This window comes from Balaenoptera ricei, chromosome 3 (assembly GCF_028023285.1).
Source record: "Balaenoptera ricei isolate mBalRic1 chromosome 3, mBalRic1.hap2, whole genome shotgun sequence".
Classification (NCBI taxonomy): Eukaryota; Metazoa; Chordata; class Mammalia; order Artiodactyla; family Balaenopteridae; genus Balaenoptera; species Balaenoptera ricei.
This window is the reverse complement of record NC_082641.1, coordinates 172897200-172918652: the sequence shown is the minus strand read 5'-3', so window position 1 is coordinate 172918652 and position 21453 is coordinate 172897200. Positions and strand designations below refer to the sequence as shown.

At 59.1% G+C, this 21453-nt stretch overlaps 1 protein-coding gene across 5 annotated transcripts in view; it reads right to left on the bottom strand.

Moving 5' to 3' along the window:
- The window catches only part of NFIX (nuclear factor I X), a 95133-nt gene that overhangs the window by 17610 nt on the left and 56070 nt on the right, over positions 1 to 21453 (bottom strand). For all 5 annotated transcript variants that reach the window (XM_059918259.1, XM_059918261.1, XM_059918263.1 and 2 more), the window contains exons 3-6: positions 3826 to 3888; positions 3407 to 3481; positions 2909 to 3029; positions 1606 to 1742 (exon numbers count right to left, since the gene is read on the bottom strand). In XM_059918259.1, coding sequence (XP_059774242.1) covers positions 1606 to 1742; positions 2909 to 3029; positions 3407 to 3481; positions 3826 to 3888 — 396 coding nt within the window. The remainder of the gene's footprint in view (positions 1 to 1605; positions 1743 to 2908; positions 3030 to 3406; positions 3482 to 3825; positions 3889 to 21453) is intronic.

Sequence of the window (21453 nt, the reverse complement as noted above, 5' to 3'; positions counted from 1 at the left end):
GCTGGGGGTGCTGCAGGAGGATGCTGGGGCCGTGCGTGGCAAGGCTGCTGGAAGGAGCGGAAATGGCAGGCTCGACAGCAGGCAGCCAAGAAAGGAGAGACAGGGAACCGCGGAGGGGAGGGCTCCTCGGGAACCAGGTCTGTGCAGAGGGACCTGCGGGCCCATGCCTCAGGAGCCAGCAGTGGACGTGGCCCTCAAGGCACACCGGTCCTGGAGGAAACACTTCACGGAGGCCCTAGCTGGGGAGTCTTCGGGGCCTTCTCAACCCCTTCTTTCTGCACCTCCAGAGGTTCCCCCCAGGGAAGCATCTGTGCTGTGCTGGCCCGGGCCCCCGCTGGCCACCACACCCTGGGAGGGGCACCCAGAGCCGTGCCGGAGCGCTGTCCGGCACAGGTGAGCCTTGCTGGTGGTCTAACCCTCTCCCTCAGCCCAAGGCCTGGAGGTGAGTCCTCTCTTCCTCCCAGGTTGCTGAGAGCAGAAGCCAGAGGTTGCATCTGGGGCAGCAGGAAAGCAGAAGCACCCCCTTGCCCTTTAGTCTTGCTTCTCCCCCAGCCCTGGCCCCTGCCCATCCACCTGGCCCTTCCCAGTAGGGGGACATCTGGAAAATACCAAGCAAAACACCATCAGGTAGACCCTCATCTTCCTGCGTCAGAGAACAAGGCCCCTGTCCCCAGGCCTGACCGACGCAGACACACCTCATGCGCATCCCGTACACAGAAGCCTGCACTACCTGCTCCCAAGACACCCATACTTTGAGGACACACACAGGCTGCACCAACAATGTGTCCGGCACAAGCGTCCTGCAGGCAGCCTCCTTATACACACCTGTGCAATACATACACGCACACAGCCCCCCTCTATCCCACCTGGGCTCTCCAGGTGTGCCCACACCTCCTGTCAAGACTGGAGGTGAAGGTGGGCGTATTCACCAGCAAGGGTGTGGTCAGAGAGGACTGGGAGGCCTGAAAACAATTCTGCTCCCTCTTTACCAGGCTCTGCTCCTCTCTGTGAAGGTGGGCCCTTTAGACCAGCGGTCCTCAACCTAGGAAGGTCCTGTCCCCTCCCAGGGGACATTTAGCAATGTCCGGAGACATTTTTCGGTCATCACACCTGCTGAGGAGGTTTGCTACTGGCATCTAGTGGGTGGAGGTCAGGGCCGCTGCTCGACACCCTACAGGGCACAAAATGGCCCCGTTACAGAGAATACCGCGGCCCCAAATGTCAAGAGCGCCCAGTTTGAGAAATGGCTTTAAAAAACCATGAAGACCGCAGAACTGGGGCAACCTCTCTAAAGAAATCCCAAGAGAAGGAGGATGAGGGGGCTCTGAGGAGGAGGCCACGCCCCCCTGCAGGGCACCAGAGGCTCAGCGTCGGGGCCTCTGCTTTCCTTCTGCCACATCTGGGGGCCCTACTGCCCACTCAGGAACAACCCAGCTGCTCGCCTCTGCTCTCCTGGTCCGCCCTCCTCTGGAAGATCAGGAGGTGAAAAGACAGGCAGTGCCACCAACAGCAGGAGGAACGGTGGGAGGTTTGCCAGGTAAACTGAGGGGGAAGAGGAGGCTCCATGCCGCCCCTGCTCCAGGTCGGGCCTCGTGGCGCCCATACCTGCATCCACATCGTTGGGCCACCCGCTGGACTGGCTGCTGCCAGCTGCTGGGGAGCGGCCTGTGCCAGGATAGAAGACGTCGTCGACAGGGCTCTCCATCTCGCTGTCATCGATGGACTTGGGGCGCTTGGTGGTGCTGGGGAAGGAGGAAAGGGGTCAGGTGGGCCAAGGACGAGCTGAGGTACTGGTACTCAGGCCGAGGAAGCCTGCACTGACAGTCTTCCGCGTGGGGGGTGGGGGCCCGCTGTCGGCAGGGCTTCAGGGCACTCGCTGTGTGCCCACCCCCCAAGGCCAGACCGAGAGCCCCTTGGGCCCAGCCCACCCACTCCTCCTCCTTGAGCCCCTTCTCAGTCACAATACCATCCATCAACTACGGAGCTGCCCAAGTCAAAGAAGTGGGCAAAACCCTCAGCTGCTTCCTCAGCCCCACCTTCTACTTCCCATCAGCTCCCACGGCTAGGGCGAGGCGTGTGAGGCACTGGCCAGGGACAAGAACGCCAGGGGGTGACACAAAACTCAGTCATCGTGACATTATGTTATTTTATATTAAAATATGATTAAACATGAAAACATCATAACATTTTAATGCAATATCCTCACATATCAAAATGAATGCCTAAACCTCACAATGAACCAAAATGTCCAAGGTTTTTTTTAAAAAGGGACAGTATCCCACCTTGCCCTGCGTGACTGGCCCTGACCAGGGCCTACTATATCTACCTCCCAAATATCTCTCAACTCCATCTCTCCCTCTCAGGCCAATCCCCCATCTGACTCAGGCCCTCCTCCCCTCCGACCTGCTGGGATAGCCTCTAGCTTCTTCCAGAAGTACTTTCTAGAACACATATCCCCAGCATCTTCTACTTAAAACCCGTCAGTGGATTGTAAGCCCTAAACACCCTCCTCTGGCCTCTGAAGTCCTCCGTGGGATAGTCCCGCCAGCCCGCCCAGCCTTGGCCAGGTTGAAGGCTGCTCTCTCTACCTGGAGCGTCCACCCCATGCCTGTACCAGACCCCTGGGCTCAAATGTCGCATCCCCAAGAGAGGGGCCTTCTCCAGTGCCCACAGGGAGCACCTTCTAGGCAAAGCCATGCCTTGTTTGAGTTTGTGTCCCCAAGGCCGAGTGCCTGTGTCAGCACAAAGCAGGAAGCTCAGGGGTTGGGGAACACAGTGAGCCCCAGCTCTGGAGCCAGTGCCCTCAACAAAGGATGACGTTCTGAAGCACCCAGGCCACAGTGGTACGGCTGCCCAAAGCGCCTGAGATGCCTGGGGGGCTGGGGGAAGGCCGGGGTGCGGGGCTCACCTGGTGGAAGGAGGGGAGGTGATGGACCGCCGCCCCAGGGTCACCTGGTTTATATTGTAGTAGCTGGGACTCTCCAGGTCTGCCAGCGAGAAGTTGGGCCCTGATGCTGTCGCAACAGGAGCTGGGAAGAAGGGAGAGTGTGATGAGGTGTGGAAAGTGTGGGCGCCTGTTTTGTTGCCATGAGCAGCTCCCCAGAAGCCCTGGGGTGAGTTCACTGTGAAGGCTGCTGAGGAAACCTCCTCCTGGCTGGAGGTTGTTGGGAAGAGTCCTTGGTTACGATTTTTTTTCCTCCAAAGCAATGGAGGTTAGAGGTGGGGCTCTCTGGACGCCTCCATTCCACCCAGCCCCGTGCCATTGAGGCCGAGAGTGTCCCAGGAAACCTGTCTGCCCCCTCCCCAACCAAGACCCCATCAGTGGGGGGGCTACGTGGGGTCCAAGTCCCACCGCTTCCCCCCTCATCCCTGCTGACTCAGCCCTGGCCCAGAAGGAAGGACTCACTCTGTGATACTCTCACCAGCTCCGTCACATTCCAGACCCCGGAAGTCACAAAACAGTCCTGGAAACTTAAGTGCCCTGAGGAGGGAAAAGGGCAAGTGAGTGAGTGGAGGCAAGGCCAGGAGGGGATGTCTGCCTGTTTCCCCAAAGCTCTCCCCACCCTCAACTTGCTCCATCCCATGCCCCATGTCCCAGCCCCAGGCTGGCCCTCAGGGGTCTCAGATCTCCCTGGAAGTTAGGGTGTGCTACCGATGAGTGCCCTCCCCCTCTGAATAGCAGCCCAAGTTCAACAGCCGAGTGAAGGGGAATGGCAGGGGCAGGCCTGCCCTGGCCGGGGAGAGCAGAGAAGGGTGTGGGGAGGACGTGGTGGGCACAGCAGGCCAGGGAGGCTGGGTATAGGCAAGGGGGCAGGGGGCACTGACCGTTGGGCAGTGGTTTGATGTCCGCATCTCCTTGCTGGTTTGAACTATCTGATTGTCCGGATTCTGCAGGAGACACAAAGGGTGGGGATGGGTCAAAACCAAAGTGCTCCACAAACACCAGGCAAGCCGATGCCCCTCAGCCTTATAAACACCTTCACTCCCCTTCCCTCCCTGAGCAGCCCAAGGAGACCAGGGAGAGGAGGAACTGCTACCGCCGTGGTGGTGGGGCTATCCTGGGTTCTGCAGGGTGTCTGGTAGCATCTCTAGCCTCCACCCCCCACTAGATGCCAGTAGCACCCCAGTTGTGACAACCAAAAATCCGGTCTCCAAGCACTGCCTGATGTGCCCTGGGGGCAAGTTGCCCACGAGTGAACGCACTGGCTGAGAGTCAGGGCAAGGAGGTGCCCAGGAGAGAAGCCAGCGACTGTCTCTTTGCACAGCTGGGATGGACCCAAGGGCCCCCCATTCTCTACCCAGCTCAAGCTCCAGAGGAGCAGCCCCTTCCCTCCCTTCATTAATTAGAGCCGTTCCTGTCTGCCCACGCCACCCCCACCTCACCTTTATGCTTACGGGCAGTGCCTGGCAACACGGGGCGGGGGGGCGGGGGGGAGGTTTGCCTTGACGCTGTCGCCTGCTCTGTGCCAGCCTGTCTGGGCTGTCTCATGCCCCAGTGCCACAGCTGCTCGGAGGGAGCCCCGAGACAAGGGCCCATTGTGCGGTGGGAGCTCACAGAGGGCTGGGGGCAGGGTGGAGTGTGTGTGTGAATATTTTGCTGAGCTTGGGAAAGCCCCCCGCCCCTGCCCCCCAGGTCCTCAAAGCTTTGTGTGCCAGGGGCACAACGGGGACCTCCAGAATGCTTGCCTGGGCACGACAGCTGGTGAGAGGGTGGCAGAGGGGGGCCAGGGCAGGTTGTGGGGCAGGGGAAAGGCAGGCATTGGGTAAAGAATCAGCTTCTCACAGGGGGACCACAGGGGGTGGCCTCAGGAAACCGGGCCCTGGTACTGGCCAGGGCTTTGCCCGACTCTTTGGAGTAACCCTGCCTCCACCACCCTCGCCCACCACCTCACAATCAGCCGGCTCACCAGGGTGTCCATCCTCCACTGGCCTCACAGTTGAGCTGCTCACGTTGGGGAGTGACCAGCAAGGAGGTTCCTGAAGAGTGACATGGGCCCGAGAGATAGAAGTGGGGGGACCCTGCAGCCACTTGGGAAGGAAGGAAGAGCCCTGGGTGCTGGGGCTGGTGGGCAGAAGAGTTAGTAGCCTTTTCAGAGCCCAGGTCCTACTGCGGCTCGACCAAGTTCCTGGCCTCCTGCCTCACTGGGGCCGGTGGGAAAAAAAACAGACTGCCCCCAGGATGGTTTCAGCCTCCACTTTCCCCATCCTTTATCTCGTTTCACTTTTTTTTTTTTTTTAATTCTAAAAAATACAGTAGTAATAAATCTAGTCACAAATCAAGAAAATGGAGCTTTCTAAGTGCTAACAGGGCCCCTTACCCCCTTGTGTTTGGGGCGTGTCCTTCCACACCTCCCTCTGCACGCACCCCTGCGGTGTGTTTAGGGGTGGCGAATCCCACGCCAGGCCACTTCTTTGCTAGTGGCACTCTGCTCTGGAGCGAGCCCACAGGACTTCCTCCCACGCTCCTGGGAGGGCAACCTCTCTGTGGATGTGAGTTTTCCTGTTCCTCTCTCACCTCAGCTCATTCCCGACTCTCTGGGTCTGAGTCAAGCCCCAGCCGGTGCAGGAGGGAGCAGGCAAGGGGGCTGAGGCAGTAGGCAGCCCACCTGAGGGCCTCCTTGCACCGGGGCCCTGAGCCTGATGTCTCTCAGGGCCGTCCTTTCCCAGATTCGTAGCTCAGGAAGAGCACAGCTGCAGCACCTGCGCGTAGAGCCCGGCGAGGGGCACACAGTCAAGGCTTTGCTGCCGAGGGGTCCCTGCTACTGACCGCACCTGTCCCAGGACCAACGCAGTCCCCACGGAGCCCTCCGGGCCAGAGACAGCGGAGTAGGAGGAAATGGACGAGGCTACTCAACGAGACAGGTCCCGCCTCTTCCAAAATGGCCAGGTGGAGACAGAAAGCCGCACGCATGCGCACACCCAGCCCAGGGACAGAAAGACGAGAGAACCCGACAAAGAGATGGAGGTGGGCCAGCGACAGAGGCAGAGACAAATGGGGCTCCAGGAGAGCGCGACAGACAGGAAATCCTTCTAAACCAGGACACTGCCCTGAAACATTACTGCTGCTATTACTATTATCTCCATGTAAGGGAGAAAGCAGGAGTGAGGATCCGGCGCAGGCAAGGCCCGCTGCCACGCGCCTGCGGGCGGTGCTCCGGGCGCTGCTGGCAGCCATTTTAGCCCTTGGCAGCCATCTTACGGCTGGCGGCCCCAGCCAGCATCCCCGCAATGCCACCGCCGCCGGCCCCACGGCACGCTCAGCTCAGCTCCAGGACAAAAGGCAGAGACACTAGAAATCTGGACCCGGGCTCAGAGGCACGAGAGCCAGCCCTGCAGCAGGGGCAGCTGTGGCCGGGGCCCCACCATCCCGCTCAGGCAGCACCCCCTTCACCCTCCAGGCCGATGCCAAGTGCAACGGACAGGGAGGGCCGAGGCTAGGGCCCACTCAACGTGGCTGAGGCCCCCCACGGGCCATCCGCAGGCCCAGGGCCCTCAGACAGTGTACCGAGTAAAGCCCTGCCCCGACGAGGTGACGGGGTCCTCGGGACAGTAAGGGGCATGATGGGGGCAGGCCCTTGTCCACCCAGGTAGCTTGGGGGGCACACCTTGGGCAGACAGGGGAAGGGGGCTGCCAGGAGCCCGGTCAGTGGCTGCAGGGCCCAGAGAGGCCACTGGGACTGTGGCGGGCAGGCTTCTGGGGAGGGCAAGGAGATGCCCTCCCCACCCAGAGGCGGGAGGCAGCCTGGCCAGCTTTCTTAAACGAGGTGCCCTCTGGGGAGCTGTGCCCTCCGGTCTAGGGCCTGGGGATCAGGAGCTGCACCCCAGGCTGGCACATCAGGGAGCATGGCACCCCAGCGCCTGACTCCTTTCCCTGTCTGGGCTCCCTAGGGAAGGGAGGGGATAACCCCAGGCCTCGGGACAGAAGAAGGCAGGCCCCTTTAGGACACCCCTCCCCAGGCCCCGCCTCATGGCTGCTTGGCTTTTATCTAGCAGAATGGGGCTTATCAGAGCCACCAGCTGAACAAACACACAAATCCACGGTTAGTGAGAGAAAACCCTCTGCCTGAACTCTTTATCTCCTGTTCGCAGGCCCCACGCGCTGCCCCCTGCCAACGGCCCAGGAGGAGCCCTGACTGCTGTGCGGTGAGGGATCCTCTCTCTGCCGCCCCCCCTTCTCGCCTTGCCCGGCCCAGCACGGGGTGGCTCTCCCCTGGCAGTCCCTACCGGGCGGCCTTGCATCAGTGAGCTCCTGCCACATGGGAGCCCCCCTCCAGTGTCTGATTTCTCACTGGGGACAATGGGCCAGCTGGTGGCCTGTGGGCCAGTGGAGGGGCAGGGAAAGTGTTGGCTGGCACAAGGCGGGCAGGTGCCCGGCTCCATTTTTATCCTCTCCCGCCCGGCCCACGCCTCTGAGGCTGTCGCTCTGATTCCCCAGCCTTCTAGGGCCATGTCCCCCTGGCAACTTTTCCAGCCTTGGCTTTCTCTCCGGCCTAGTTACCAGAGCAGTAGGGACCCTGACCACACAGCCCCAGTTCAGGGCCACCCTGACTAAACCCCAACCCCCATGCCTGCACCCCTCTTCGGGGACTAAGGCTGCCTTCACCTTCTGGAGAGATTGGAGATGGGACAGAGGGACCAAAGGCACAGCTACCGCCCTCCAGTCCTGAGACAACATTTTCCTGCATCCTGGTGCTCAGAACCAGAGTGCCTTCCGTGCTCTAATCTTCCTTCCCATCCAGCCCATCAAACGCAGCTTCCTCAAAACCAAGTGCGGCCACTTTGTCTGACGATGGATGCCGAGGCGTGCGGGGCATCAGGCCCTTGCCGGGTCCAGGTCTGGGGATGAAGAGAATTTTGGAAGCCACAGCTCGTCCCTGATGCTGCCAGGGTGGAAGGGGTGTGTTCAGGCTGGCTCGTGTCACACGTGAGAGCACGCTCTGCTCTTTTCCTCTCAGGATTGGGGCTACGCATGCAATCCACACCTCCGAGGCAGCGGCCTCGCCCGCCCGCCAGCGGTGCCTCAGGGCTCAGACCACCGCAGAGGCTTCCGGAAGGGAGGACTGTGCAGGGGCAGGTGACGCGTCTGCACTCGTTCTAGTTGTGGGCCCAAGCAGGCTCCGCAGAGCGAGGCTCTGAAATGGGATTTGGCTCACGGGTCCAGGGCTGCTCTCCATTCATCCCCACACGTCATCCGTCACCCACCCTGGGTCAACGTCTGTGGACTGCAGGCCTTGTGCAGCACCCAGACCTGGGCCAGGCTCAGCCAAAGGATGGCAGCGTGGGACCCTCCCTTCCTCAGGGTTCCTCCATCTCTCCTGGAACAGCCACAAAGCCCCCGAAATACTGTTTTTCTCCCCCCTCCACCAGCTCTACTCATTCTCTACCTCTTCTCAGTTCTTGAAGCCTCCCTACTTTATCCAGCTCTTCGCCTTTCCCTCTGGAATCCTATTTCTGGTCTCATTTTGCTCTGTTTTGGCTCCATGCCCCTCTCTCTGTCCTTCCTTCTCCTTCACTTTCCCTCTCTTGGGCCCCCTTTCCTCTCCCAATCCTGCCTGTTTGCACAAGTGTGTGTGTGTGTGTGTGTGCGCGCGCGCACGCGCGCGCGCGCACGTGTGTGCACACGTGCGTGTGTTTCCGAGAGGGCTCTGCCTCTTCATCAGAGCTCTAGAGGGGAAGCTCCAGCAGCCAGAAGGAGCCCAGAATCGCACATAAACCCCAACTGACAGCATGTTTTTAATATATATATATTTCCAGCCATAGACAGGGAGATATTTATGGCTCCTACTAGGTGAGGGAGGAATTCCTGCTCACTGCAGCAAATGCTCTGCCTCGGCTCCTACCCGAAACAAATTCTCTCCGAGAAAGGGGCCACATGTAATTCACCGGCTGGCTGCCCCCACGCACATCAAAGATTGAGTGCGTTTTTCGGGGGCTGACAGGGGCGCGCAGGCCCAGCTCAACCACACCCGCACGTGCGTACCCAGGCACGTGTACGCACTAAGGCGGACACTTGCTATGCACCCAGACACACACATACACACACTTAGAGATGCCACCAGCCACTTCATGCTGTCCAGCAGGGGTGGAGTGAGATGGTGTGTCCAGAGCTGTGGTCAGCATGCTCAACGCTAAGAGGAACGCCCTTCAGCTCTGTTCAGACCATTGGCCTTTGAGGGCTGGGGAGACCAGCCCTTGGGGTGTGCCCGCCCTTCCCCTCCCCTGGCCCTCCCCAAGTCTGAAGTCCGAGAAGCAGGTGAGGGTGTGCTCTGTTCTGGGGGTGCCATACTCTGAACGGCCAATTTGGGAGCTGATCCCTGGCCCTACTCAGTGTGGTATGCCCCCCCCACCACCACCGCACACACCTTCTCTGCAATTCAGGAGCATCCAGGGCATGAGAAACCCAATCTCAAGGGGAGCCAAAGGCCTGGCCTGCAGCAATCAGAGCTGGAGAATGTAACTATTGTGCTTCTTGAAACCCAAGTCCGAGAATCTGAGACACCCTGAGGAGGGGAGCGGCAGACGGATGGGGGGCTAGGGGAACGGGTCACAGAGGGGTTCTCCCTGTCTCTGCAAACAGGAGACCCAAGACCGAGGAAGTCCTTGAGAATGCAGGGCAGCCAGAGGACAGAAGGGGGCTGGGCTTGGCCTGGACCAGGCCCAGGGGGCTTCTAGATCTTCCCCTCCTTCCCTCCACTCTCTACACCACCTCCATGAGCCAGCATGTATGCGCACAGGGCATGGGGCCATCCTGAGGATTTTCCCCTCCTCTGTCATCCCTAGACCCCCCCATGGCTGGAGACAGAAGCGTGATCAGGAAGCACAGCTCTGAAGCTGTGGGTGGGGTGTGGGCAGGGGCAAGGCGGGGAGACGTGTCACTCCCCCCCATCACCCTCCTCTCTTCTCTCCTTTCCCCTCCCCTCATGGATCCAAAGGGGCTCAAGCCCTTGACTTGAGTCACCTGTTGGGGGGAAGAGGAGATGAGTGACAGCGAAGAGAAAGAGACCAAGTTACAACCTCGACACACATGTGGTCTAGATCTGCTCTGGCTGTCCCTGGGGCCTAGGTTCAAGGAAGGCCATTGGGGGTGGGGGTGGGGGATGGGGACAGCAGATCAGGCCGCAGGGATCTGGCAGGCCAGGGGCAGCCGCGTCAAGATGGGACATTCCACTCTTGGTCCCTGACCCCGACCGTACTGCCTTTTCCACCTCAACACACCCTGCCTCCATGGCGGCTACCTGGGGTCCCCTGGGGAGCAAGGGCCAAGTCTGGCTACAGCAGGGCTCATGGCCTGGCAGTGAAGCTGTGGGAAGGGAAGAGAAGGCAAGTCCATGGGCTTATCTGGTGCCCAGAGGACGAGCAGAGTGGGGTCTGAAGGCTGGGCTCAGGCAAGCAGCTCCAAGCCCCCCAACCTGCTCCCTGGTGTGAGCTGCTCAGTGTTCTCTGCCCTGCACCTGCCAGGAGAACCTTTGTTAGCACTTCCCCCAGACCAGGGAGAACTAGAGATGGGGCCTGGGCACTGAAGCCTGGGGGAACTTGGTGCCCAGCTGCTCATCCCTAAGGGATGACAGATAATGGCCAGCAAAGGAGAGAGGAGGGACATACCCCGGTGCAGAGCAAAGCACCCAGCACGTTGATGGAGGGAAAGAGCCCAGGCCCATCAGCCTGTCAGCTGCCTCTCCAAGCCCAGCCCAGTAGTTAACGAAGGAGACCCCCACCTACAGCAGCACTAGGAGTTGCAGGTGGGCCTGCAGGCTCCTCCTGGGTCTGCCCTTTGCAGGGGACCCACCACTGTCCCCAGCACCTCAGATATCAGTGCTCCGTGGCTGTCTGCAGACTGAACGGGCAGACCCAGGGCCGGACAGTAACACCATCCTGGATGTTCCAGAGATGCCCAGGGGCTAGGAGGTCCCATCAGAGCAGAATTCACACCAGCGAGGGAATGAAGGTGAGACAGCCACTACTGCAAAGGGAGGGACCTGTGGTGAGACAAAGGGAGGCAGGTGCCCTTGGCCCCAGGCCTGCCTCTGCCTCCACCCTGAGCCTGCCCTTGGCCCACCCAGGGAGGTACCCTTCGTTTGGACTCTGTGCCCACTAAGGACCCCAGCTCAGAGGGAAAAGGGGGGGGGCACACCAAGGGCAAGGGGAGGGAGGAGGTGGGCAGCCAGCAACAGTGGAAAGGGGCTACCCTGAGTTCACACCCATGCTCTAGAACCTACCGGCCCAGTGACTCTGGCCAAGTTCTGAACTGTTTCCTCGTCTGTAAAATGGAGATACCGCCTGCCCCCTAGGGTTCCTGGGCGAGGAATAAATGAAAAAACAGGGATAAGGTGCTTAGTCCAGGGCCCAGCTCATAGTAGGGGTTCCATAAATGTCAGCTGTCCTTCCCCTGGGATCACCGATTCCCTTCACCCCCCCCTCAGCTAAAGCTCCACCCCTCCTTCTGGGCTCAGCTCAAATGCCACCTCAGTGGGGAAGCGGTGGCTAACCTCAGCTCCCCTCCCATAGGAGTTCATATTCTTTATGATACACCAAGTACACCCTAGATGATAGTTTTTGGTGTCTCACCCCAGAGACCACCACCAGCGAGCAGAGGGGTTCCCTCAAGACCTGGCCCATTACCATCTGCAAAGAGGGGCAGAGAGGTTTCTCTGGAAATAAAAGGCAGAGCAGAACGCCTTCTACAGGTGCATCCCTCCCCAAATCCAGCAGCCACAGTAAATGGTCTCAGGACAGTCACGACTTTGGAAACAGTAGGGGAGAGGCAGGGAAAGGAAAGGCCTGAAGATGGGCAAGCTAACAGGAGAGGGGAGAGAGGCTTGTGCCCCTGGATTCTGAGGGTGCTGAGCACAAGGCCCCGCCCATCCTAGCTCAGTGCTGGGCATACAGAGAGCTGAGGACACCAGGAGCACAGGTACCGCCGCACAAGCGGCTGGGTGACTCTCCTGGCAACACAGGCCAGTGCCACGACTCAGCCGGCAGCTGGAGCCAACATTTCCAAGAAGGCCTGGGGCCAGAAGTCATGTGATGGTGGGGCCCAGAAAAGTGGCCCCCAGGCCCTGAAGGTTCTGTTCCCTCCCAACCTGATGGATAGAAACTGATAGTGGAGAACGCCCTCCACACTCCACAAACCAAGAAAAGACAGGGACCCGGCAGAGAGGGCATATCCAGGTTAGGGGCCTGCAGAGCTGCTCCCCTAACCCTGTCCACTCTATTTCCAGTGCTGCCCTTTCTGGCCCTTAGAGCCATCCAGGCCAGGCCTGGCCAGACAACTGCCCCCACCCCAGCTGCTCTTAGGACTATTAATAGTGTCCCTACCTCCCAGGGCCAAGCGTCACCTTCCCCCCAACCCCTAAATACACTTGCCCTTGGTCTAACTATTTGTAAAGGGACAGAGTCCTCTGGGTGCTAATGCCAACTTGGGATGAGAAAGGGGAGGCAAAGGCTCTGGAGGCCACTTGAGGGACATTCCTGAGACAAGCAGGAATTTAAGGGAAGGAGGGAAGAAGGCAGTGAACCCACGAGCAAGAGAATGACAAAAACACAAAATTAAAACTAAAAGAGAGAGACAGAGAGGGAGGGGCCAAGACAGAAAATCAGTCAAAGCAAAGTGGTTCAAAGAAAGAATACAGAAAGAACCAGAGGGACTTCCCCGGGGGTCCAGTGGTTAAGACTCCGCACTTCCACTGGGGAACTAAGATCCCGCATGCCGTGAGGTGCGGCAAAAAAAAAAAAAAAAAAGAAAGGAAAGAAAAAGAAAGAATCAGAGAAGTGAAGTAGAACATTATAGGAGAGGCAGGGAAAGGGGAGAAAGCAGAGAGAGAAAGAAAAAGCAAAGGAGGAAATGATGCATTAAAAAACAAAAACAGAAAGGGAGAAAACTTTCCTAAAAATACTCAGGAGTGGCTTCACGAGCACAACTTTCTGGTCTGCATCTAGCTGCCAGCATCCCTCTGTAGGGTGCTCGGCAAAGCGAGGGACTGGGCAGACTCCATGCCAAGGAACCCCTACCCACCCACTCTCACAGTGTTCTGGGTAAGGGAGGAGATGCAGAGAAGGAATAACTGACCAGGAAAAGAAGGTGGGAAAATCGGATCCCCAGGATCAGGAAATTCACTCTCAGTCCCGGGAAGGGGAAGGCCCCCACACTTGGAGCCTCCTCACCGATTGCAAAGGGAGCCAGGCAGGACAGAGGACGGTGGAAATGGGGAAGCATCAGGGCCCCGTGGCCTCCCTGCGCTCCAGGTTCTCTCTCTCTTTCTGACTGTGAGCAGAGTTCTGCCCCCACCTGCCACCCACTGTCCCCTTTCCTTGGGAGAATCCATCCAGGAACCCTGGGGGCCTGGAGAAGAAGAACCCACCTACCTCCATTCTCCTTTGGGGAAGCAGAAGCGGACAGAGGCCATGTGCCTCTCATCCTCAGGTGCTCTAACTTCCTCAGCCTCCTAAGAGCACCTGGTACCCAGGCTGGTAACCCTAAAGGAGGCTCCTCTACCAGGGACTTGCCTTGTGGAGGGAGTCAGACTTGGGCTCATGGAAGAGCAACAAACACAAATGCATGCCATAATCAAATGTCTAATTGGAGAGCTTCTGCTTGGAGGATAGAAGCTGAGCAGCCCTTCTTTCAAATCCCACCCATACTGGGAACCTCTAGCTGGCCAGGGCTGGGGGAATAGGAGACTCTGGCTCTGGACAGCTTGAGAGACCTAAGGACCTGGCCAGCAGATCTCCTAGGCTGGTGGTTCCTGGCCAGGAGTGCCCCACCAGACCATCAGTCCCTTGGGGTCAAGGCTTATCAGCGTTTAGTTCATTACTCTCTCCTCCACACCTGGAAGTGCAGTTTGAGTGGATAAAAAGACTCTGAAGAAAGCCTTCTAGATCCTTCTTCCAACCGTGGCTACAAAGACCACCCAGGAGACAGAAATGTCAGCTAGCTGGCACCTTCCCACTCCTGAGAGAACATCTTTCCTGAAGACCCAAACCTCGACACTCATACCCAAGGAATTGATTTGGAAAGCCCAGAACCACTAATACTCCTGCAAAGCCCAACTGGGCCTGGATGCAGGATTGGACACTTCGGCCTTCATGCCCGATGACTGGACTGACCAGAGGAAGGAACAAGAGTCTCCCCATGAAGGTGAGGGCAGGGGAGCACTCTTGCAGGCCTGCTGCACTCCCCATCGTGGAGGCCTTAAGGCAGCCACTGTCCAGAGCTGCCCAGACGAAACATGAGGAAATTGGGACTTTGATTGCAAATCTCCAACTCCCAGCCCTGAGAGCCCAGGCTGGGCCGAATGGGTGGGCAGGCAGGTGACCTCCCTGGGGGGCTGAGATGGCTCTCTGGCTGCTGGAAGGAGCCCTGGGCTTGGAATCAGGAGCCTGGGGTCCAAATCCTAGACCTGCTGCTATTCGGCACCCAGCATGTCTCCCGGGCCTCCTCTCCCTCTCTGTGCAACACAACCCCAGGCTTATCTCAGAGGGCACGGGGAGACGCGAGCAGGAATTTTGACAGTGAATGAAACGGGAAGATTTTTATACACTATAAAGTGCCAAGCACACATAAGGAGCTATTGATAGGGTAAAGGGGGCAGCTTCTGGGACTATATTTCAGGGTTGCCGTGGTCTTGAGGAGCAGCAGAAGGGCATCTTCCAGAAGCCCAAATTTGCACAGAGTTCAGAGGCTGGCGTAGGAGGCAGCTACCCAGACTCAGGGCTGGGACAATTCAAGCCCCTAAAGGGACAAAATGACATCGATCCTACAGAATGGCAGGTGCCAAATTCCCCACTCACAATGCTCTGAAGTACCGAAAGTGTCTTCCCAGGGCGGTGGGGCTCAGGGGCCCGCACCCCCGAGAGCGGTGTGCTGCACTCCCTGACTCGGCGGCTAGGTGGCACAGCGAGTTAACACTAGCTGCCCTCCGCAGGCTGCGGCGGGGGCGGAGGCGGCGAACTTGCGCGCAGTCCGCCCTGGGCTCCGGGGGCCTGGGTTCCCCCTGCACAGCCACAGAGTCCGAGCTGGAACGAGGAGGACACGGCCAGGCTCCGGCCACTCGGACCCAGGGTTGTGCTGCCTGAGGCCGCAGCTCTGGTCGCTGCCGCTGCCAAGCACATCCCGTGATGTGATAGGAGGGCCGAGCTTCCCGTTCTCATTGATTAGGAACAGCTTGCGGTGCGGGGGCCGGATGCAAGGGGGCCGGGGCATGGGCGAGTGAGGAGAAGCGGTGGGGGGCGGGGGGAGGACTGCCAGGTGCATGGCTGGGAGAGGTAATCCAACGAGCTCAGGCCCACCCTGCGCAGCCGCCACGCCACCGCAGCTGAGTCCCGGCCTGCCTCCCCCAGAGCGGGGCTGCCCTGCATGTGGGCGGGTCTGCGGCCGCGTGACCCCCAACACGCCCACGACGCCCCCACCTTTTGGCAGCACAGACGTGCCTCTGCGCTTGATAAACGCTTGAAGAGGAAGATTCCTTTCTTTCTTTTTTTTCCACCCCTCTCAAAAAGTGAAAAATGGAGACTAAAAGTCAGAGATCAGGAACCAAAAAGAGGGATAGAAATGAAGGAAAAAAAAAAAAAAAAAACCCACAGGCCAGTGCTCTCTGCAGCGGTGGCAGCAGTCGGGCAGGCACACCCTCCCAGGGCAGGCGTGGAGAAAGGCTCCTTTGTTCCGCAGGGAGGTTAGCCGAGGTGAGGCCCGCCCCGCCCCCTCCCCCCTGACCCTAGGCTGCGCAGATCGCTTCTCAGGGCCCCCGGACTGGGCCCAGCTGCTTCTCCGGCCCCCCAGCCCTTCTCCCAGCCCTCCTGCCAGCCAGCGGAACAGCCCAGCAGCCGGCGAAGGACTGCTCCCTACCCTCTGCCTTGCCCAAGCACCAAGAGCCACACATGTGGGGCTGGGCTCCTCCCGTGGGCCCCCTGGATACCCTTGCTGCCAGCCACTAACAGCTTGCCCAGGCTGCTCTTTAACTGTGGGGTTTCGGGGGCAGATTCTGCACACAGCAGGACCCCCGCAAAGGCATGGGGAAAGACGGTGACACATCCTAGGAGATGGTGCCCCGGGAGGCACAGGCTGACTGACCATGCCCCTCTTGCCCACAGTGAGGCTCCAGGGCATCTCCTGTACCCATTCCAGATACGGGCCCTTTCCAACACCCTCAGGCTCTGGAAAAGGGGTGGCTCGCGCAGGGCTTCCTCAAAGCGAGGTCTAGGCTCTGGTGCTGGGATCGCCCTCAGCTGAGAGGCAGGGCCTGAGTTCACTCCATCTGTCCCCTAAGGAGGTGCCAGAGTGGGGTCACAAAGGGGGGGCTAAGAACAGGCCCACCCCCCAGAGCCTGCCAAAGGAGAGACTGCAGAGGGGGTGGGCAGGGGTGGGAAGGGAGAGGTATTGAAAAGCATCCCTTTTGCTCTGCAGCACATCCCAACCCCCATACCCCCTAATGGCTCAAGTTGGACAGGGGACCCGAGGGATGGTAGTACTGTGTGCCCTCCACCGGCACCCCCACCCTGTCGATTAAGGCTCCTAGCCACTCCAGCAGGGATGCAGGCTCCCCAGAGCCGTCGGACCTTTCAAGCAGCGCTTGCTGGCTTTACACTTGGCCAAGAAGTTTCCAGCCAGCGGCACTCTCCAGCTCCCACCCCATCCACAGCAGCAGAAAACCCAGGATGAGGGCCTGGCAGGATCGTTCTGCTCTAGTCCCCTGGCTTCAGGTTGAGGGGTACCTGCTCCACAGGAGGCCCTAGCCTCCTACCAGCAGTATTGGAAGACAAGGTGGTGAGAGAAGGGAGGAGGAGTGAGGTGTTGCTGACCTTGCCCTCCCCAGGTGGGGAAGTGGGGGAAGGAGAGAGGGGAGAGGGGCAGCAGCAGCTGGAATCGCAGGGAGCCTGAACCATCCTGTACGGCACTGAAACTGCTGGAAGAAGCTGCAGCTCAGATACACGATGTCCTGCCAAACCCCAGTCCTTTAATTCAATTAAGCACGGGACAGACTTCCCAGATTTTTCTGTGTGTTCGAGAGCATGTGAAAAACCTAATGTGTTGAATCCTGGGAGCTATAAGCTTGTGTGCATGTGCGCACACATGTGGATGTGTGAATCCTGATGGTGGGGGAGGAAGATGAGAGGATGCAAATGTTGAGGGGCAGGACAGGGGTGGGGCAGAATGGCTCAGGGGAAGAGTGAGAGTACCTAAATGTTTTTGGAGGGCCAAACTCCAGACCAGGGTTCTCAACCCCCACCCAATGGACCATTCTCTGTGGTGGAGCCATCCTGGGCAATAGTAGGATGCGAGCATCTCTGGCCTCTGCCCACTAGATGCCAGCAGCATCATGCCCCCTCATTTGGGACAGCCCAAAATGCCTCCGCCGTTGCCAAACCCCCCCTGAGGGCAGAATCAACCCTGGTGGAACCCACTGCTCTGGGGCACCAGATGAAAACCATGGTTTGTGTATTTACTACCGGCACTTTGCCTCACCTCTCCCCCTTTGGGCTTAACTCCCAGGGTGCTTGGCTTCCCAAGTGTCTCGGGTATGGCTCTCTTTTCCTGAGCCATTCTCCCTACCTTACCCATCTGGCCAGAGGAGGTCTAGAGCTACTCAGACTCAGCGATGGTTTTATAAAGCTCCGAGTGCTAGGAAGTGTGGCGGTGGAGGAGGCCCTTGGACAGGGAAAGTGAAAGCTCAGAGCATTTAAAAGTCACGAGCCTGAGGTCATGCCTGGGTCCAGAAAGAAGCCTGAGCTCTACATCGCTGGGAGCAAAGCCCACAGGAGAGATGGGGACTTGCTTGAGTACAGACCCCTGGAAAGGTACCCTGCTCAGCCCCTGGAGGCCAGTGAAAGTCGTGCACAACTCTAGCCATCAGACTACCCTCCTGCTTGGGGGCTCCAGAGAAGCAGGAGTTTAGGTGTCCCCAGCTAAACCCCAACCCAGGCCAATCCCCCTCCCCTGTTCCTGGGGTCACCTGTAGCTGTCCTGGTGGGGGTGGGGGGACCCAGTTCCAGCAGCCCTTCTCCCCTCAGGGCCAGGGAGCTTGCCTCTTTCCCTGGCCCTCCAGGAGCCCTGAACAGCCCCCTTCTGGGAGCAGAGCCAAAAAGATGGAAGAAGGATGTTTATAAGCTGCTAAAAGGGAAAAGGAAAAAAGTGGGAGGCGGGGCAGAGAGGCCTAGGCTTCCAGGTAGTGTGGACTGGGGCCTCGGTGGGGAGGGAGTGATGCCACCTTCCCCAGGGATCATGACATCGGGCTAACCGGCTAACTGGTGAGGTGGCGCCCCCTGCCCTTCCTCACTGGGCCACAACAGGGCCTAACAGCGTGCACACGCAGGGGTCTCTCACCCCACAGTGGCCTGCCTGCCAAATGATGGTTTCTTGACACTCTTTATCCTGACGCATAGGACCCTGAGACACTACTGGTTTTAGCTTGTCCCCCTGCTCAGCCTGGGAAGGGCAGAGCTAGGGAAAGGTGCAGGGCCCTGGGGATCCCTGGCTGGGGGTGTGGTGACAGGAGCCCGGCTTGGTGGGAGCGAAAGCCAAGTCCCCAGCTCATAGGGCTCGGCACACAGCTAATGGGAGGCTGGCAGTGGCAAATTGTTGTTTACTTTTAATTAAGTAAACAATGTCAGCTTTCCACCTCCTCCCCTGCCATCCCAGCCAGTAATTTGGGGGATGACAATGGGGTTGTTTCCTTCCTCCTGCCTTCTTCCCTCCCTCCAAGTACTCCTGCTCGTGCCCTGCTCTGCACAGCACAACCACTGCAACTTGCTAGTGCCGGGTGAGGCCCCACGGGATGGGGGTAGGGTGTAAGAAGGTCCAGGCTGACCCGCTGCCTGCTGGGCCCAGTGGGTGGCAGGTTCTACCTCATGGGGCGTGTTTCCACCGTCAGGTTCTCTGGAGGGCGGCAAGAGGAGCCTTGTCCTTAGAATCTCTAAGCATGTCAGCTGTAGCCCATTCTCCCTCTGTTCCCTCCCCACACCATCCTCCTCCCTAACCACCATCTCTAAAATCCAGAAAATGGGTGATCCAGAGTCTCTGATGGAAACAGCGGCAGAGACCAAAATGCGGTGAGGAAGAGACTTTTCCAGAAATTGGATAGGTCTCCCTCACGAGTAACCACCAGGTGGAACCTTCTGGTCTACTCAGGCAGAACAGGGTCAGGCCCGAGGTCGGTCATCCTCTGGGGCCAGATCTCACTTAGCCAACTGGCCGCTGGGCAGTGGGTACCAGCTTTTCTCGAAGCAAGGCCATGGCTTCATGGCCCTGGTTTCTGCTCTTCCCGTTGTGAAATTCTTAACTTTTGAACAAGAGGCCTTGCGTTTTCATTCTGCACTGGGCCTTACAAATTCTATGGGTGGTTCTGCTCAAAGGCCTAAGCGAGTGAGGAAAAGGAAGAAAAAAGAAAGCTAAGACAGCCTTGGCCTTTCACTGACTGGGTCCCCTGGCCTGGGGTGCAGGCACTGGGCTCCCCTAAGTGAACAGGCAGGCCAGAGGGGCCGAACCCTGAGTCTCTGGGGGAGGCTGGATTTCAAATGACTCCACTTGGGTAGACAGACAGGCACACGGCATTTATGTGGAAACAAAATGCTCCTCACATCCTTTCTCAGGAAGACTGTAAATGGGCCCACCTCTTCAAGGGCGCTCCACAAATGCAATGGCAGAACTGAGCAGGAAGCAGAGGATGGGAATCTCTTAGTCCCCTCTCCCGCCTCTGCCTCCTGAGGATCAAGCATTCAGGTCCTGAGCCAAGCCGGGCCTTGGAGCTCACTCTCGTCCCCTCCTCCCTGAGAGGCAGAAGACTCTCTCCGAGGTGTTGGGGGCTGGGGGGCTGAGTCGTGTGCAAGCCCTGCTCCTCCCCCTGCCCCGGACTGCTCCCCCACCTCCTTCCGAAGGGTGGGACTGCGGCGGTGGAGTTGGCTGGGGCTGGATGCAATTTCAGCCACAGAGCAGGGCTCCCTGGCTGGAAGCAATTTTCTCATTAGGACCCCAGGCCTGCCTGCACGTTGGTTCTCAGCCCTCACTCCCCTCCTGCGAAACCACACCCCACAGGCCTCCCCACAGACCACTCACACGCACAGAGAACCACACGTGTGCAAGTCAGAGGGACGATAGTGGGGTCAGCGCAGTAGGGGTGCAGGAGAGAGGTACTGGCACAAAGTCCCTGCAGGGGAGGCCCATGGAGAGGTCAGGGCTCCTCCCGAGGCTCCTAGCCACCCGCTGCCTGCCGCCTGTTTCAGGCTCCCACACACAGACAGCTGGCCCCTCCTCGCCTGCCTCAGGGAGTGAGGATCCCAGACCCTAGGACCGAGAGAGAGGAGGCTGGGGGTCCTTGAGCCTGAGGGCTGGCCTCACACAACACTCCCGATTGCCCAGCCATCTTGCCAGCCCATCCCCTTCTTGCTCATCTGGCTGGGGGCAAGCAGATGGGCTGTTGGGAAGCAGACACCCTCCCCCAGCCCCAAGGCTGCGCAGAGTAAAGGGTGGTCTTTACGAGAAGGAGGGGGGAACTGAGGCCCTGTGAGGGGCGGTTCCACGCTCTCGCTCCGCAGACACATGTGGTTGGACTTAAAAAGCTATTAGGGAGCGAGGCGCTGGCGGGAGTGTGGCCGGCCCTCGCACCAGAGGCGGGGAGGGGAGGGCAGATGCCGAGGTGGTGAGCTCAGCACCTCCCACTCCCTCCCCGGCAGGGCCCCCGGACTCCAGGAGAACTCAGGGGACCCTCACTCAGCAGGAGAGTGGGGCGAGCCCTGTGGGGGGTGGTGCGGGAGGGCAGGCAGGCTGCCGGGCCTGGGTCCGGGCAGAGATTCCGGGAAGCACTGCTATCTGAAGGCTCGAGGCCTTGGAGAGCAACCTCCGGGGGCAGGGGGAAGGCGGGGGTTGTGCCAGGGCTTGCCTGGGGCCCAGGAGGGCACAGACAGGTTCTCGGCCTTACTTCAGCTTTCTTGGGGTGACAGCTGGCTGGAGGTCTCCTGTGTGTTTGGCAGGGCCGGGGAGGGGCGATTATTAGGGGAGCAGGAGAGAGAGGGAAGGGAAAAGCGAGCCCCACCCATCACGAGGCCAGAAAGAACCGACGGAAAGTTCCCTAGAGCTGCCAGCTTGTAAAAAGCTTCTTTTCTTTCCAAATTATGAACATTTTTTAACGACGGGGGTTGGGGGGGGGGAGAAAACTCAGAGCAGCAATCTAGGACTTCATTAGGACTGTGTGTGACCATGAGTGACTGGTGACTGAAGGTGACGGGTGTGTATTTGCTCAGTTTCCAAAGAGTTCTACTCCAAAAGCCCAGCCAACACTACCTGGGGCTCCCAGCCCCACCCCGCTCCTCGGTCCCCTTATTTTCAGAGATCTAACTCCCCCTGCCCCATGCCTAACTCAAAGAGGGCTGCTGTTACAGGTGGTTGCCAGGATGGGCAAGGGGCACAGAGAGCGGAACCAGGCCTGGGATTGGCGAGTCACTTGCTAAAGACCCAGCTCCATCCTT